This window comes from Pezoporus wallicus, unplaced genomic scaffold, assembly GCF_028554395.1.
Source record: "Pezoporus wallicus isolate ANWC-B61680 ecotype Strahan unplaced genomic scaffold, APGP_CSIRO_Pwel_v1 contig_2871, whole genome shotgun sequence".
NCBI lineage: Eukaryota > Metazoa > Chordata > Aves > Psittaciformes > Psittacidae > Pezoporus > Pezoporus wallicus.
In genome coordinates, this window is record NW_026640775.1 from 1,858,711 (window position 1) to 1,877,387 (window position 18,677).

The 18,677-nt window shown below is 38.8% G+C and overlaps 1 protein-coding gene across 5 annotated transcripts in view; it reads right to left on the bottom strand.

Annotated features, from left to right (window-relative positions):
- LARGE1 (LARGE xylosyl- and glucuronyltransferase 1) overlaps positions 1-18,677 on the bottom strand; it is a 278,062-nt gene that overhangs the window by 122,491 nt on the left and 136,894 nt on the right. For all 5 annotated transcript variants that reach the window (XR_008973630.1, XM_057420472.1, XM_057420469.1 and 2 more), the window contains 2 exons: positions 13,242-13,324; positions 2,777-2,900 (listed from right to left, as the gene is read on the bottom strand). Coding sequence is in view for 4 of the 5 variants with exons in the window: in XM_057420472.1 (XP_057276455.1) it covers positions 2,777-2,900; positions 13,242-13,324 (207 nt within the window). In the remaining variant the exon portion in view is untranslated. The remainder of the gene's footprint in view (positions 1-2,776; positions 2,901-13,241; positions 13,325-18,677) is intronic.

Sequence of the window (18,677 nt, forward strand, 5' to 3'; positions counted from 1 at the left end):
AAGTCTCCTCCTCTCCCACCCCATTCCCTATCGCGTGCCTCAAGCAAAGATAGGCCTTTCCCTGGCCGTCCTTCCCTGTGCTCCGTCCTTCTTCCAAGCAGGCTGGTGTTAGTTTGGCAGCACTTGCCTCTAGGGAGAGAACGAACACAGGCTCTTTGTGGTGCAGCATGAGCATGAACAGATGTGACACCTTGCAAAGGAAAAATAAGTCTTCTCTAAGTTTCAAAAGAAACATTTGACATGCATAATTCACAGCAGCAGACAAAGCAGACATGTTGGTTTTGGGCCGTAGAAATTCTGGGATAATCAGTGGAACCTTGCCTTCCCTTTCTTGCAGTGAAGCATCCAGTTTTCCTCTAAAACCCACGAAGAAACAACACCTACTGCAGAGCCTTATTTTCTACACCTTCCTTCAGGACACTGGTTGGCCTAACTCTATGCTAAACGGCAAATATTTTAAGAATTGCAGGATATGTTAAGAAATGTTGCCAAATATTTTAGTCTCCAAATTCTGCCTTTAAAAAAAATCCCAACAAAACTCTAGTGGAAACTGTTGCCGTAATTCTAAACAGCTCCTTGAAAAAAGCCCAAACATCTATACTGTTTATGGAGGATCTAACATTATGTGCTTCCTTTCACTGTCTGAGCAGGAACAGGACATTTCCCATGACTTAAGGGCATGAGCTAACATGCCAGCTCCTGCTGCATTGGAAGTATGAGGCTGGAAGCTCATATATATCAAAAAGGAAAAAAATAAACATGAAATGAAATGTTTTCTGTAGCATCTGTGTTCCAAAACAATAAAACCTGGGTAAATGAAAGCTAAGTGAAAATGTTCAAGCTATTGTTCTGTCTAAATCTGTTAAAAATGCCAGCAATTGGCACTGATTACATGTTCAAAAAAGAACTACGGCAAGTCATTAAAACTGAAATATAGTATGTATTGTAACATTGTATTCATATGTCACTTTAGAGAAAGGTAGAGTTTCTAGTAAACATTCCAGCATCAGCTCTGTGTTTTTGAAACACTGGACAGCATAATACAGTTCTTAAGAGTATGGGTGAAATACATGAACCCAAACCAATCATTAAATCCTCTCTAGAGGCTATGTAGGAAACACTGAGATGAGCTCCTACTGCTGCCTGTAAAAGGCTCCTCTGTCTTTTTTGCTAAAACTTGCAGAATGATCTGGATATGAGCCAGCATCATACCTGGCTTCTTAAAACCCCGTTTATATTTACAACTCTTTGCTGTCCTTTGGCAGTGTCTGTCACATTCACCTATGCTGAGTACTACTTTATACTTGTTTTTTTTTGGCTACTGAAATCAGGCAAATTGCTTGGTATGCAGTATGCTGAGCTCCGAGCAAGAGTGGCAGACCTAGAAAAATGTATTCATGCATCAGTACCTGTATCTAGTAAGAAAGTGGTCCCCAACCTAAAGCAAGATAAGTCCAGTGTTGCTTTAGGTTGCCTGCCATATGAAAATTAAAGCTGACTGGAAGAGGGAGGAATAAAGCAAGACTCTGCTCTGTAGCCTCATATCTGCACAGTGTTTGCCTATAAATCAGGAAGTTTGGGATCACTGAAGTAAGCTCTCTTGGTTATTATTTACTTAACTAGATTGGACCATACCCAAATGACCAGAAGGAAAACACTAAGAGGTCTGTCTTCCCCAGCTGAGAGGCTAATTAAGCACTGCAAAAACCCTACAATTTGCAGAAAAGCACATGTAATATAGACACATACAGGATTTACAAGAATAAACCTCCTCCTTGCTATGAAGCTCTAAAGAACAGAAGGGAGGTCTCAAGCTAATTAGGTTAATACCAGCTTATGGTTTCATGTGGAAGAACCAATAAAGAAATAAAACCAGCTAGAAACAAAACACTTTTCTCAAGGATCAATTTTTGCCTTTTCCATCTTTCTACAACTTTTTGTTCTCAAGATTCTACAACCCAGTGTGCTTTGAATTTACCCTTTAATTAGCACAGCAATTTGCTAAATTTTGCTTTTTTCCTTGTTTCAGGGTGTTGCCCAGAACACTCTGGGAAGTCATTCAAATTATTGCCACCAACCTCAAATGCTAAAATCAGACTACTTCATTCTACCTCCACAGCTAAAAAATGTGCAGCTCAAACTCAGTGCTGTGCCTTCGTGATTTATTTTAAACTTCGTAACTATGAAAAGATAATTACTTTATGCTTTGAGTAACTGATTTTTTCACCCTGCCCCCACCCCCCCCCCCCCCCCCCTCAGAATTCTCTTCATATTCATTCTTTTGAAAGGGCATCCAGATAAAGAAGGCAGCTATTTTAAAATGTAGTACTAATACCTCATCAGAATGTGCCCACTTATGGTATTACACACCCATGCTTAAGGAATGCAGGGAAGTTGAGTGCTTCCAATAACAGATTTGGGCTTATTGAACAAGATACTTACAATTCCACCATCGCTACTAGAAAGAAGTACCTTTAGCAAACCATAGTGTGATCAGATGCAATTCAACTCGGGCAGCCAGAAACCTCTTGATAGCAGATAAAATTCTAAGATGCTAAAGAACATGCCTCATCAGCGGAGAAACTGAACTGATGTTGGCCATTTAGTATCTTCTAGTTAAGTATAACTGGGATTCCAATCATGTGGGTTAAAATTAATTTTAGCCAGGAAGAATATTTTAGCCAACAGTTCTCCCACAAGTCACCAATCCAGAGAAATAAATAAAAAAGGGATGGCATGAAGTGTATGAGCAACATTTGTGTTTGTCTTTCTTTACCTTGAGTTCATCTGCATCATAGAAGTCTATGCGCACAGCAGGGACCATCCATGTCTGGAACAGAGTCGCCAGGATCTGTTTGGCAATTGCATCTGCGATGAGGTGGAAGTGGAGTGGGTTTCGCCTGATATAAGAAGAGAAAGAAATGCATTAGTTTAAAGGTTTCTAATTCCTGTTGTGAAAAGACAACATCGGAACTTACAAAGCTTTAACTATGTCTAAGGTCTCAAGGTAAAGCATACAGCATGTTTGGTGGAGTCCTGCTCTGTGGCCAAAATGCTAAAACACAATTTGAATAAACATGACAGTAATAGAAATACTGGACCAGTTTCTGGGTGGTTGTAAATAAACATAGCTCCCCTGACTTCAGTGGAATGTGATTATTTACAACAGCTAAGGATCTGGTCCCTTCTGCCAGCTCCTTAAAAGAAGGTCAAGTTAATCCCATTTGGGGACTTGAGCTGTGAAACTGATTGCTTTCATTTTCTAGGTCAACCTGCTAATTTATCTTTGTGGTACAAACAGTTTTCTGTGGAGAAGTAGGGGTAGAAAGAAAGGTTAAAAGCTAATCATCTGAATGAGGTGAAATTCCAGGACCAGTGAGTTTACACAGATCTTTTCAACAAAGCAAACTTGGGGCATCAACAGCTGTCCTATGGGAACACAAAATCAGGTGTTCCAGGTGAGTGCCTTCTAGGTACTGGCACAGTAAGTAGAATGGAAATTGTAAATTTCCCCACATCCCTGTTGCTAAGAAAGAGGGAGGGTTGAAGAAAAGGAGGAAGAATTATTTTCCTCCAAAAACACCAGCTGTGGGTTCACCTCTGTTACAAGACTTGAGCTAAGTGAAAAGCTTCAAAACAAGATGAATGAAGCCAGTATCAGCAAGACTGGCATGGTTTGACAAAGCATATGGAGTTTTCAACAGTAATGTGAACTTAGACATCACAAATACCATGTTTTAGCTGCTTTCTTGAAGGGACAGTAAGCAACAAAGTCTGATCTTTACTCAACTTCTGTGGCAGGAGTAGGAAAATTTGCCAGTGGAAGTTAGTCATGATGTGTAGTTTTCTGTGTTTATCCCTAGCTTAGCAAACTTCCAAGTCAGCAGAGAAGGACAGAGTTTCAAAAGCCACTAAGAAGACAGATGGTTCATGCAGACTTTAGCATTGGCTCAACCTTTCTTCGATTCCTATGGCGGAATAGTAGAGCTTTATTTATGTGAAATTTGTAAAGATAAATCAGTGTATACTTGTTATCTGATATTTTTCATCTAGAAAGAGAAGCATTTAGTGTCAGATGCTGGTTAAAGTGGAAGACGACTGATGCTACTACATTCTTCTGTGTGAACAAGAAGTGAAGGAATCTATGTTAGTTCAGGACAATGTACTCCCATTAAACTTTTGAGCTTATTATTTCTTTCTCCATTTCCTGCATTATTAGACAAAATGTGCTTTTCTCTTTAATGCTATTCTTCTTGCTTTGATGAGTAATACTGTTTCTCACTTAACAAAGTCCACAAGAAAATGTAAAAATATATATAATGGTTCGTAAGATCATAACACACCACTCAGCAGAAACAAGAGATTGTTGTGAGAAGCAATATATGGCTGGATTTTGCAGTGTTAGAAATACTACACCTGAGATCCAATACCCCTGGATGCCAGTGAAGGTGTTGTATGGGCTTCAGGGGCACCATGATTCAAATAATGTGCTTACATGTTACGTGCTGGTTAGAAGCCTTATGTATGAGCTAATCACGACGGCAGAATAAACCCACATCTGATCTACGTTTAACTATACCCAAAACACTGCTTTCCAAAAAGGCAAAGGTCTTTCAATCTCCAGCTTGCCCTGGAATGACGGGGGGAAAAGGAAAGGTGAAGGCTGCCAGCTGCTGAGTGTCCCATTACCAAGCTAAAGGGATCACAACAATTATAACTGCTTCACCAGCCCAGCAGGAGAGAAGAGGAGGACATCCTGGCTCATGCAGATTCCGCAGCAACCAGGCACCTTGCCAAGAAAATATCGGGAAATAGCAGTGATAAGGAAATACATTTCATTAGCAGAGAAAAGGCCAAGAGAAACAAAGTACAACATCAGTGGCTTTGGGTACTGGCAAAGCAATATCTCTAGGCAAATAGGTGTCGAGTATCAACATACACATCCTACACAGGTCCCTCTGCTTAGCAGGGGCTGAGGCCAGTATCTGGTAGAACTATTCCCCAGTTGGTGTTCTTTAGTAACTTCTTTCCCTTTTTCCAGGGTCATTTATCTAGATACTGCAAAGTAGAATAAGAGTAAAAAATCAGTCAAAACCAAGAAAGCTGTATCACTTTCAATCCATCATTTAGTTAAATGGAACTGATATAAAATTTCAAGATGAAACACGCTAGTTGAAAAGAAAAAATCTGATACAAAGACTCAGATCTTCAGTAGCAGTTTATACTTATCTGAATGACCCAAAGTGTATGAAACTTAAATGGGAACAAGAGGGTGACATTTTCTTTAGTTCAGCTCCTACTGGGAAAAAGAAAAAAGGAGTAGTTGTACTCCTACACAGAAATCTCTTTCAAGTTGTTAGCCTCATGGTAGATATTCAGCTGGAAGGAAAGTATGTGTCAGAGGAAAAGCAGAAGATTATCACTTACAAAAATACATCCCCAAAACAGTGACCCACTGACATCTACAACTAAATGTGCATCATCCACACAAAATTTTACTCCAGACGAGATTTTAGTTATGTGAAATGTGAGGTTTAGCATGGTGCTAGAAGCCAACAGAGCACAGACTCAAACTTGTAAGACCTTCTGAAAGTAACAGTACTAGCATACACACAGATGACATGTTTTACCTCTTCTGGTCTCTGTAATATGCAAAGCCTAAAAGACAAGGATTGCCTCAAAATGTTTATGAAGCAAGTTCAGAAGCTTAAAGATCAAACAACATCCACTGTAAAAGATACAGAAGAGATTCTGTAGGATAAGAAGTCTTTCTTAAGACATATGAGAAAGGGAAGTCATCATTATTTGCTAACACGGCCGAATCACTGGCTCTAAGAATTAGGGGTGACAATCAGGATATTGTAAGGGATTCCACTGAAAGCGACATATAATTAGACTCAGATGTTTTGCTGTACCATTTGATGTAAGTGAAAACTATTCCATTCTTCAGACTGGTCTTTGTCCATGACAGAGCTATTTTGGGATATGGGGTTTATAAAACTGAAATCAAATTCTATTGCTCCTATGATAAGTGAAGGGATAGCCATATGGAAAGCTATTCTTTACAGACATTTAGCAGCTACAGTTTAAAAATTTTGAGAAAGGTGGGGGCTGATACCTTCCAGAGGGAGGCTTGAGTCCCTCACTTGGGTATACAAGGAAGGCTGGCATGGCCTTTGAAGAAACGAGCAGCTGAAGACACCGAAGTTTGCTAGTGGAAACCGAGTGGCATGAAACTTGAAAAATATGATGCTCTGGTTAAAGAAAAACCCAACTTCATTCTGTTGTGAAGGTAGATGAAGTTGTGAAAAGGGTCTCAATAAGGTTGGCTCCTGCAATAGCAGGGGAGCTAATGAGATGACTCAACAGATTTATTTCCAATTCCTTGAGGCTCAGGACTTCAGTGCAAGACATCTTTCTTCGGTTGAGGGGAACCTGGAATCAGGTCTCAGAGGAAGGGATGACCAGTATAAACTTTCTCTTCTCTCACTCTAAACATGAGATGGACTTCCTTTGACTTGAATTTCTCTAACTAACTCAGAGCACAGTTGTGTGTTGTGTTTACTTTTAATGCATATATTACCCCATATAACTCATGTTCCACTGGTCATGACAACAGAATGGAAGATCCACACACAGTAGAGGTCGGTAGTATCTTGTACTGCTAGAAAGTACTATACTGTAAATGGTGACAGTATATGCAACTATGGAATAAGAAAGGTCAATATATGAGAGATTTTATAAACTTTACCTACAAAATCAATAGGGTTTAGAAAATTACCAGTATTCGTATGAATTTGTGAAGTCAAGGTTTCTAGTATCCCAGGTTTCAGAACAGACAGCTCTTGAATTCTGAGCACCAGGTCTTCTATTTTCCCCACTATAAAAGCAGATACTGAAACAGCCAGAGAATTTCTCTCAAGTTCCAGAAATACTTAATCTCATTCACCTCAAAGATCTGAACATCTAAACTTTTATGAACTACAACTTTTCACATTTTCTGCTACATGGAAAATGCTGATGCTCTAATGTCTTAATGCATAAGAACTCCTTTTCAAAGTATTAGTATTTCCCATCAGTGGAAAGTCAAGGTTTTAACCACTTGATTTAGAAAGCTGCAAATCTTCATGTATTAAATTATTTCCACTTATCTTAAAATCAGAATGATATCTGACAAAGTAAACCATACGTAAAGAGCACCCATTTATTGTCTTAAATTGCTTTCCTCAAAAGTGAATGAAATGATATTCTGGCCAAGATTTTTAAGCATGGATGCTTAAGTATAGGCTCTTAGGCCTAAATATAGAAGCTGAAATGAATGCTCTCATTTTTAGAATTGCTGAGATTCTATGAAGTTAGTAAAATGTAAAGAAGCCAGTAATTTTAAAAGTCAGATTATGAATTTAGGAGCCTATTCCAAGGTACCCATTTCAATTTTTTTTTTTAAATCATCATGTCTTATCTTTGTATTTCAAAACTTCTCATCCTTCATCAGAGTTTTGACCCGCTTGCTCAAGCATTTGTGGTCCATTCTTTTTGAATAGCCACTGCCACAGACTTAAATACAAAAATCTACAATTGAAAAAGGGAGTACTGAACCAAGGCTCACTCTTCTCTTTCAGATTATTCTATAGCTCAAATGTAAGCAATTTAAAAAGCAGCTGCTTGGTTGCACAGTTCTATCTCCACAACAGAGGAATTTTATTTTCTAAGCATATAAAAAGGTCAGTAGCCCAGGGGGTTTATTTCCAAAACCTATACTTTATTAAGGGAAGCACAACAAGGTAATACCTTTTATATCTGTAACAAATGGTTACAAGGACTTCAAACAGAAATTATAAAAGGTAGCTTGGGAAGTATTTTTTTTTTCCTAATGCCCATATGACAATCCCTTTCTCATATAGGGAGAATTTTAATGTGAAAATCATTAAGATTTTTCATACCTCTTCACATCCAGTATCGATTAAAATGCTCCCCAAACTATTGGACAGATCTTAAAGATGCACTAGCTGCCTCGTTCATGGATCTTTTTGCTTTTTGTTAACTTATAGAAGCACTTTGGGAAATAATAAGAGATTTCATGGGCAGATTTTATTTTTTTTTAAACATTGCTTTCTCCGTGATGCCTCCACTGTTATGACAACTAGAAAATACAAAAAGTGTGTATTATTGATGAATCTATATGGATCAGAGAAACAAGTACACGCTTTATACGTTTTGCCAGAAGAATCTCCCACAAAACAGACTGAATATTAGAAAAGTTGGAAATCATGACAGAGGTTTTAAATTCTCAAATTAATTCCATTAAGGCAAAGTGGTCTCCATGGAATATAGCCATTAGATTACATAAGCTTTAATTACCAGCCAGTGTTGACTTGTGACTCTTACTTGGAAATTACATGTCATACTTTTTATTTAATTCCGATTTTCATTTGGTTTGCCTTATTCTACTTGTTCCAAGGAAAAAAACCCCCACATTTATTGTACATACAGCAATGTATAACATAGTTTCATATCCTAATCTTATAAAATCTTAGACTTATGCTGAACTTTAAATTCACAAGCAACCTACTTGAAGGCAAGAGGCTACTTTGTATTAAAAAGCATTTGTCTGGTTGTCTGGTTTTGTTTACACTAAGAAAACCACCACCATTACTATGCCCCTATTCCTATATGATAGATGAAGCATGCAGCTGAAGAAATACTCATAATGTTTTCTCCAAAGAAGAGTGACTAACACAGGAAAAAAGAAAAAAAAACAAGCCAGTATTTGCTGGCACAAAAGAGAAGGCAATTTTTCACAGATTCTCAGGCTGACCTAACTGCCAGCAACTTGTTATAATTGTGTAATTTTGGCCTTTGTTCCCAAATGAAACATGGTGTTTAGCATGTCTTTGGAAAAGATAAAGAGTACACTAAAAACCATTTTAGCTCTTACTTAAGACTTACCTAAGCAGAGACAGAAATGATCTTTGCAATATGAAACTGTAACTCATGGGCTGCTTCTATGGCACTCTAAGCTTTACAATGTTCAGAAACAAAGTGAAACATTGAAAATTACAAATGTAGTTTGGACTGGTAGTTGCCAAAGTTTCAAGGAGAGTTATTACCCACAGCTTCGACAAAGAAACGCAGATGCTTTGCATACTACTATATGCGGTTTCCAAAAGCAGTTACATTTCATTTTGCCGATTTGACCCACTATTTTTAGTGTTTAGTCTTTTGCTTTGGAAAAACTGAAGTTAAGTTGCACTGAGGACACAGCAATATGAGCTTGGCTGTGTTAAATTGACTCATATGTATTTTTTGTTTTTAACCCTGCAACAGATTTATAAAATCTGTTATAATTAGGAACTAGATGACCAAGAAAGAAAGCAGGAAAGTTGCAGACTAGGACTAAGAACTTATTCTACAAGCCTCCCTCTGTGCAGCACTGCCAATGCATATTTATCAGACTCTGCAAACCCTGCACTATCCCAGATCTGCTGAGTCTCCTCCTGAGAACAGACTGTCAGTTATGTCAAACTGGGTGTTAAAAGCTGCTGGGATTTTGCGGCTTGAGCATACGTTTTCTAAAGACAAAACTGAAATCAAGCTCCTTTTCCATTGGGAATGAAACACATTCCTGAACCACGATGTTCTTATACGGAATCGACCACACCACTCCTTTTCCACTCTTCTTCCCACTCCCTAGAATCTAAAGACAGATATATATTCTCAAACAGTTCCAACATGTAGCTTGCCTAAGTCTTACGATATATATGGTATGACTAGAATCAGAAGCTTGCTTTTTTAAACCGGGGGAGAACTGCACTGTTCAATATGCAAGATTTGCTGTATATTGATGCAAGAGAGAAGAGACAGCACACTCCATCTATAGAAACTCCTGCAGTTTTTATTCTTAATGACCCAGCACCCCTGCTGTTTTGGTCCCTCTAGTTCAAAGTTGGGGGTATGACAAACATGTTAATGCATGAAGGGAAGAAGATCAGACTGACATGACCTCCGTTTCTCAGAATCTTCCTATTAGAGAAGTAGGTATTCCCCACAGAAGTAGGGAATTTAAGTACCTCTTTTTGTATCAAAATGCACAGCTGAAACACACTTTAATTAGTAAACTAGATGGAAATGCTAATAAATGTTCATGACATCTCCATGAATTCCAGACAGATTCACTGAAATCAGTGCTCTTACAACAAACACCAAGTGGAGTGTAGCAGGAACAAGTTAGGCTATTAAGAGTGGTTACTTTGAAGGGCCAGTCGCTTAACCAGCAGACCATATTCAGGGTGTTGCAGGGTAGGATTGAGATGCAATGCTACAGCTGCCCAAGGAGAACCCACACTGTGCCTGGCAACATACCAACAACCACGATTTCTACACAAGCATCTCTCAATTATACAATGCACTCTTGTTTCAGGCAAATTCTTTACTGTCTGTCATCAGGTTTGGCTGAACATTGATCATCAGAAACTTCAAAAAAGGAAAAAAAAACCCCTCTCTTTGACAATATGTTTGGAGGCACATTTGTTGTGTTCCTGCAAAACTGTATTTGAGATTGAATTAGAGATTAGGAGAGAACAAGCAAATTTCTTCTCCAATGGAAGCATACAGTCCTTTCAAATTTCTTGGCTTATTGGATAATGACAGCTAGGATGCATTCCCTCATGCACATAAAGCGGTTAGAAGAAGCATCTGCATGCCTGTTCTCACTGAAAACCCCCAAGTTAGATAGTGAACTTGCTACTGATGTCACGAAGCACGCACTATCTAAACCAACCACCTCCAACTCCCTTAACTCATTCCTCTTAATGCAGTGTCATGACCTGTCTTGTCCTTAATTCTTACAATTACATAGATCCTAGCAACTAAAAGAAGCTTTCTTTCCAATGATCATAATTTTTGAAGTCCACACTGGTCTACAAGATAACATTGTTTGCACGTGGCAACCAATGCAAGGAATCTTGGTTCTAAATAATTTTTTTTTATCTGAGGTTGTTGTTTGTTCATTGTTTATTCTCCAGATTTCTTCACCACTGCCACTCCAAAGATAAAGATCCAAGAAAGGAGCATTTTTGAAGCATGGCCCTCTGCACATGTAGCCAAAGCATCAACAGATGCTTAAGAAGACTGTGTTTTATAGATGATAACGAAGAAAGGGGTGTAAGAAGCTCTGTCTCTTTGAGAACATATTCCCTTTATAGTGAACAATTTAATGACTAGTTACACAAGGTAGTTCTAGGCAGGAATGGACTTAGATTTGTCTCTATGTATGTTTTGAATAAACAAGTGAGATAGGTTATCTTGCATGCAACTAACTGTACTAAAGTTTCATTAGCTATACTGGACTTTATCACCTCTGCTGAGCTAGACAAATCCTTTGACATGAGCAGTACTGCTGGTCAAATAGCAAATATGCTCTTGACGAGGGCAGAATCCACCAGACTTAGATATGAGAATGTTGATTCCCTTTGTTTTGGCTTCAAATTTTTAATTAAATATATTTGCAAACTACATAATTCTGTCATTATATGACAGAATTGTTTATATGTTTCCTAATTGCTCACGAGTGGCTTATATAAAACAGGGACCTTTCCTTTAAGTAACAGAGGGAGAGGTTGTTTAAAGCTGTGAGCTGTGAGATTCCTGCTATTTACAGAACAGATTAGAGTCTTCTCAAAATGGATGCAAGCACTAGGAGACAAAAACCTTGTAAAGCTAACCACTCATGGTGGTGAGGATAAATCCTGTCACCATAAAAATGCGTATTTGCTAGAAATCCCTTAGAAACAACAATCAAAATAGATAGTACCCCCCCTCCTCCTTGCAATATAAAGTCAGCTTACACTGAATAATTCAGAAGTCTAATTGGAAATAGATACAGTTTTAAAATTTAACAAGATTTTAGGATTCAGAAAAATTCTGCACAGAGCATGATACAGTGTTTTACTGTTTTGCTTTTGTTATGCTTATTTCAGCATTGTTTTTCTTTTCCTAGCCCTCATCTAACATGAACATGCTGCTTCTGGAAAGACTGAAAAGTCTATGTGTTGACAGTGAAATCTGTTCTCATGTTTTGAAGACTTTCCCCTCTTCACCTGCATCCTAGCCAACCTCTTACACAATATTTACTGAGTCTTTTTCCACATTGTACAAGGCAAGCATTTACACTCTTTTATGAAGCTTACCAAAAATGGGTAAAAGTTAAAATGGTGTACTAAAACAATTGTAAGGGATCGATGACTAAGACTGTTCCAGCAGAGGACTGGAGGCAAACATAAGGAGCAATGTGGGGGACTGGAAAGCTCTACTTCAGCTAGCTATAAAAAGATCTTAGCACATGAAACAAACAAGAGTCAATCTCCCTGGTACAAAATTATAATTCAGAACAGAACAGTATGTTGAACCTATCACCTTAGTATACTTCTTTATGCTCTGTGCATGTTTTATTAGTCTACTTGTCCTGTTTGAGTCAAACAGTCCGACCGCTCACCTATTTTAATCCGGTTTCTGAAACACTGTTGGAAAACATCTCTGAGAGACACTACTAAACTGGACAAGGGAATTACACATATGCCCAAACGCATTTCTCCTTTTCTGGAGCTGCTATTTACTAAGAGAACTGGTCATTTTGACTTCATTGTATATTTATGCCTCCCAATTTGGGGCTCTAACCATGCTCCATGGGTTAGAATCAGGTTGCAAAGTCGCCTGAGGGGCTGTATGTAGCCCTTCCAAAGGCAGACAGGCAATAAATAATAAAATAATACTGATTGTAGTAACAGGTTTACATAAAAAATAAATGTCTAAATGGGAAGCTGGAATAGTCAAGTAACCAGTGTCTATTTATGTTTATGGATTTTATATTACGATCTCCACCTGTGCCATAAACTGATACCAGAGATAGGCTAAATGAATACAATGCTGCTATTACAATTACTATTATTATTTTATAAGAGTCAGGAGTAAGCAGATGATTTACATTACAGAGATAGTGTCCCTAGTCCCACAATACAACAAAGGTAGCGGGTAGATCTCTGATCCCCCTAATTACCTGTAGAAATCTTTACACAGGTGAATCTATTTGTGGTTGGCATAAATTCCATCCTTTTTTCCTTCCATTGAGAAAGGAACCAGGGAAGTGAATATGACTGTCTTTTGAAGTAAGAGAATAAATACAAAAGGAGCTTACTTAGCCACAACCAGATATACAATATACAAGAAAAGAAAGCTACCTTTACCTGTGAAATAAGACAGACTTGACAAGCGTGACAACATCCCGACTGGCATTGTACCCTGCACAAACAATGGCAACGTGGATAGTCTGTGGGAGAAAAGGAACAGAAAGAATAAAAATTAAGGCCTGCTCCTGTGTTCTGTCATTCCTTAAGGACAGCACATACATGACAGTGCTATTATTTAGTGCGGCGATTGTTAAGGATTTGAGTGGGTGTTTTGCAGCTGTTTGCAGCCCACTTGAGGCAGTTTGTTAAAAACATCCTAATTGAGTTATAACACCATCATCATTCCAAAGTCATTACTATCCCTAAATTGCATCAGATGTCTGAACAGAATTGCATTTATTAGCTAAGAGCGCATGGGCATATGTGTGCGCGTATGTACATACTCCCCCCCATTTAGCAGCACACAAAATTCTGATTATGCAAACATGCAGACACTTCAGCCTTCTGAAGTTTAAAATTACATCTGACAATTAGAGGCAGATCTGCTCTTAGAAATTTGGCATTATTTCCATCTTAAGAACAGCTACAAAGAAGAAGGTGAGCAAGCTCTGATGGATGATCAAGAAAGGGACAATTGGTTTGCCAGTGGCAGGCTGCATCACAGTGACAAGATCAGACACGAGCTGTGAACGTGGGTGATCACTTCCCTGCCTGTGACTACCATTATGGGCTGTACTGGGCAATGATAATGTGAAGTTAAATACATACCCCCCCCCCCCCCCCCCCCCCCCCCATAAATTCTCCCCACTCCAGCACCTTGGTAAATTATCACTTATTCTGTGCCTTCTTACCTCCCTTTTGGTACGAGGCAGAGGTTTACTCATCTCTTCAAGAGGAAAGGGAAAAGTGAAAAGGCGCTACTAGTCATTATTATTAAAGCAGTAACTAATAATTTGAAAAATGCTGCTAAGTTACTCTTCTCTAGTGTTAAAATTAGCCACTGCTATTCCCTGAGGACAAAAGAAAATGAATCTTAGCAAGTTTTGACTCCAGCTTCTGCATTTTTCTGTTTCTTTGAAATGAAGGAGAGTTTACCATGCTGGCAGCACAAAGCTGTGATTGGGGACACAGCTGTGAAACTGCAGGGAAGCCTCATTTGGCTTCCATTTGAAGCTTGGTTAGCTGGTTTCTCACACACACAGCTCTCATTTTCCACAGAAAGCCCACTACGCAGAGAACAAATGAGGAATTCTGTCTCCTCACATAGATTCCCAAAGTCTGGCTTGTTACAGAAGCAGATTTAAACAGAAGGTGGAATGAGTTAGGCACGTCTAAAGAGTCCATACCCCAACCATTAACACTGCCTGGTACAGGGCACAATTTGAATCATGTCAAGTGGCTGTGCCATTGTGCAACCTCCCCATGAACATTGCAGCTGCCTCCAGCCATAGTGTGCCTCACAAGCTGAGGCACATTGAAAATGTGAGGTTTTAAGAGGACTTGAATTAATAAGGCAACTGCCTGTCCAGAGAGGTGTGAGAAAGAAAAGCTACTGCAGTACACTTTGGCAACAGCTCTGTGAGGTATTCAGCACTTCAAATTTGTGTTAAAGCCAACTGGAGTTGAGCACGCCTCAGCACTTGGCAAAAAGATTGTGTTTCTCTCTTGTGATAAAAGTATGGGAGAACAGACACTGCTTATTAACGCCTTTTATTGCAGCAGTGTTTTGTACCATACGTACGGGCATAGGTGCACTGGTTCCTGACCCTGCACACACTGCCTCCTCTCTGTTTGCCACCTCGTCTTTCTCAGGCTTTTGGAAGATCTAAGATCCTTCCCTTAACGCCAATTAAACCCAAATTAACTGAGAATAGTCTCATCCCTGCTTTAAACACTTCACCTGAAGACACTGGACCAGACACAAACATTTTATGGGTTTTGACAGAATGGCACTGTTAACATCTTACACTACCTCTACTTGCCAGAAAAGCTCTCCTTGCAAACTCTCACTCCATCTTCAAACTCTCCTCAAAATCAGAGTTTATTCAGTCAACAACTTACCCACATCTGTTCTCCTTTTCCTAAATCAGTCTGTTTCAAAATTAAAAGCATGCTTTCCTCACTGTCTTCTAGCAGGTGTTGCTGTTTTGCATGCTGTTCCAGCCACAGCACAGAGAGGAGACAGCACTTGCGGCTCTTCTTTATGTCCTTTTGCAGTTCAAAGACACAGGCATCCATACACCTTCTACTCAGCCTCTCTGCGGTGTTTGATACTACGCATCACTTGTACACTTGCCTGCAATCAGCCACAAGTAAAAGCAATAATCCTCAGAGAATAAAAACCTAGTCCTTTTTTTCCCCCAAGTTTTAGCCTGCAGCATGCTGCAAGACTCTGTCTGTTCCTCTCCTTTTCTTGATTCGCTTTCCTCTCCCTCACTTTTTAACTGTCAAACAGGGAAGTTAACATGAGGTCATCAACCTGAACTGTCTGGACACGTTTGCATCCTAATGAAAGGAACTTTTTTTTCCAGTTTTCTCCATGCTTGTTCCAAATACGTGTTTGGAGAGAGAGCAGATTGGTTATAGGCAAATCCTAGCAAGATAGGGCAACAGTGGCTGGAAGAAGGAAGCACTTCAAAGAACTTACATTCTCCTGAGTATCCTACTGTAAGCTTTAGGTCCCGGATTATAAAATGGTCAGCAACATCACAGCTCTCTCAAAATCCTCATTTTCCATCTGGAGATGGCTAGAAGACTGTCCCTCCATCCCACTGCACTGTGATTCACGCAAGTTCCAGACTTGATGACTGCAACACCTAGGAGTGAAGATACCTTCCAAAACATGGAAGCAGCCTGTCTTGTTGGTTCAACATGACCCTCCAAACTTCTCACACCAAGGCTCTGCATGCTGCACTTGCTCCTCACTGTCTACAGCCCATGACAGTTCCAGTTGTCTAACTCTAGCCTAGACATTCAAAAGTCACTGCAGGACTAAACTGAGCTCCTTGAAAGTGCCTAGCCTCCTACAATGCTCTTTTTCAACTGAATGATAGATATGTTCATCACTAATAGATGTTGCAAGAAGTCTGGACACAGGCCATTCACTGGAGCTGCCTCTAGACAATGGAACTCATTGCAACAACAGATTAAATGATGATACTTTTTGCTTTCCAGACTCAACGAATTCTCCCTCTGTTTATACATACAGATATGAATAGATAATCAAAACACTGTGGAAGTTAATCATGCTGTTCTTCCTACAGGTTGGGGATCAGGAACACAAACAGAACTATTTTTGGCTTTAAATAATTTAGGGAGCACTCAGGCAAAGGCACTGCAAGGCACTTAAGGAAGTTAAACTTCTTCAGGAAAGGGAGTTTAAATAAATAGCACCAAGGTGCATGCTAACATAGTTTAGGAACCATTTATTTAGCCACTAGAGACCAGTGTAGAAAAACTGTTTCTGAGAGCAGTATTTAATATAAGTCTGTTCTGGGGTAATATTAATGGAAAGAAAATACCCAAGATCCCATAGTGATGAGGAGTATAAGGTGCCTAGATAAACAGATGTTATTTTTTTTCCTCCTCAGGCTACTTTTTAGAATGGTGAAATAATGAGCTTAACAAACTGCAATTAGTTCTTATAGCTGAAAATAATCTTTGGTAAAGCATTTCATACTCTAATAATTTTCCAGTAGCACTAGCCAGGGCTTCCATTGCAGTTACTTAATCCTTTATAAATAATCATTAAATGTGATTAAGAGATATTAAAAGCATGTTACAAAAATGTAAATATGCTACAAATGGTTCCCAGAGGCAGGTAACATCTGCTTTTCCTGTGTTACAGTGTTGGAGTTGGTGGGGCCCTGGTCTTTGTGGTTCTGGAGTACTACACACTTAAAACTATTGAGCAAAGCAGTTAAGATTAGTGACAATACAAATATGCCTGTAAAAAATGCTTCAGATGTTAAGTATTCTGTTCATCTACTAAATGCTATGCTGCTAATGAACCATTTTCTAATATATAATCTCTTTTTAAAATATTTATAAATGCACACTTAATTCAAACTAGATGTCCAGTTTATGGAGGCATAAGCTGGAAAGATACTGGGCTAACATCATAGGAGAGTCAAATGATTCTGTCAGCTTCCATCAGCGTTATGGTCTCCTGAAGCCCGTTATTTGTGCTTACATTTGTGTAAGGACTCCCTTACTTATACTTCAAGCTTGTGTTAAAATTGTCTCCTGCTGGGAAAGCATGACCAGGATCTGCTCCCTCCAGTGAGAAGGCCCTGTTTGGAACTGATTTTTTGTCTTGCAGTATAATGCTGGTCCATTTTATAACATCAGAACAGCTCTCCTGTGATGCAATAGAGTAGGAAGCAGTGGTTGGAATGCAACAAACCCACTACTATTTGATATAGATCAAAATTATTATCCCACAGATTATGCTTTATCAGAGATTTAATGTCCATTCATTGTAAATGCATTTGTAAATGCTTTAATCATCACTAAAGACCATCCCAAATTAATTCTGAAATTACCTTCAGTGATTCTCAAAGAACTGACTCAATGAAACACCATACTTCCAGCTCTCTTCTTCTCCCCCACATCCCCAGTCTTTTTCTCAGGTACCTTGTCTTTTTCTTCCCAAGCTGTTGACCCTTGCTGTGACATATTCCAGAGTCAGAAGCTAAAAAAAATCTAGTTCACACCTTTGAAGCACTGAAACACAGGGTGAATGCAGTCCAGATACCATTCACATAAACACGGAACCAGAATCTACAGTAGTAGGATAAAAGATGAGACCCCAGCAGATCTGATAATAAGGAAGTTTAATTTTAACTTCCATTGCTGTTACTGAATTACTGAGTGAATTCCTTAAGAAAAAGCTATTTTGTTATGAAAATAGTGTGTGGTAAGATAGGGGCATAGCAAATAAAGTGAGGTTTCATGTTTTATATAACCATTGCCTTCAGCACAATCCTAAACCCTACAGTGCAAGCAATTTTATTGGAAAAACACATTATAAACTGAAAGGCCACTTAAACTATTCCCCCTTTAAGCCGCTATTTTTGTGTCCCAGATTGGTAGGTACATTGAAAAACCAAAAACTGAAATTCAGTTCATTGCTGCTTGGCATGAAAATAAGTGAAAAGTGAAGTTTGTTTATTGATGGTCTGAACTTTCCTCATTAAAATAAATGCCAAAATGCTCACAGGGCAGAAAATCAGACCCTCATTATTAGGAAGAGGGAAAATGAAAAACCTCCTTTTCCCTGTCCTTAAAATAACATTGGTTCTTTTCTTCCACACTGCTGGACAAAGATGTCTAAGTGGAAAGCAATAATTCATTCTTAGACAATACTGGATATTTGCCCATTAAATAGACTTTACTTAAAGAGATAATTAGGACATCTTTTTCTCTCCCACTTACTTTCTTTTAGCTTTTATCTTCCCAGTGTCAGAAAGCAAGATAAAAGGTGATACAGTA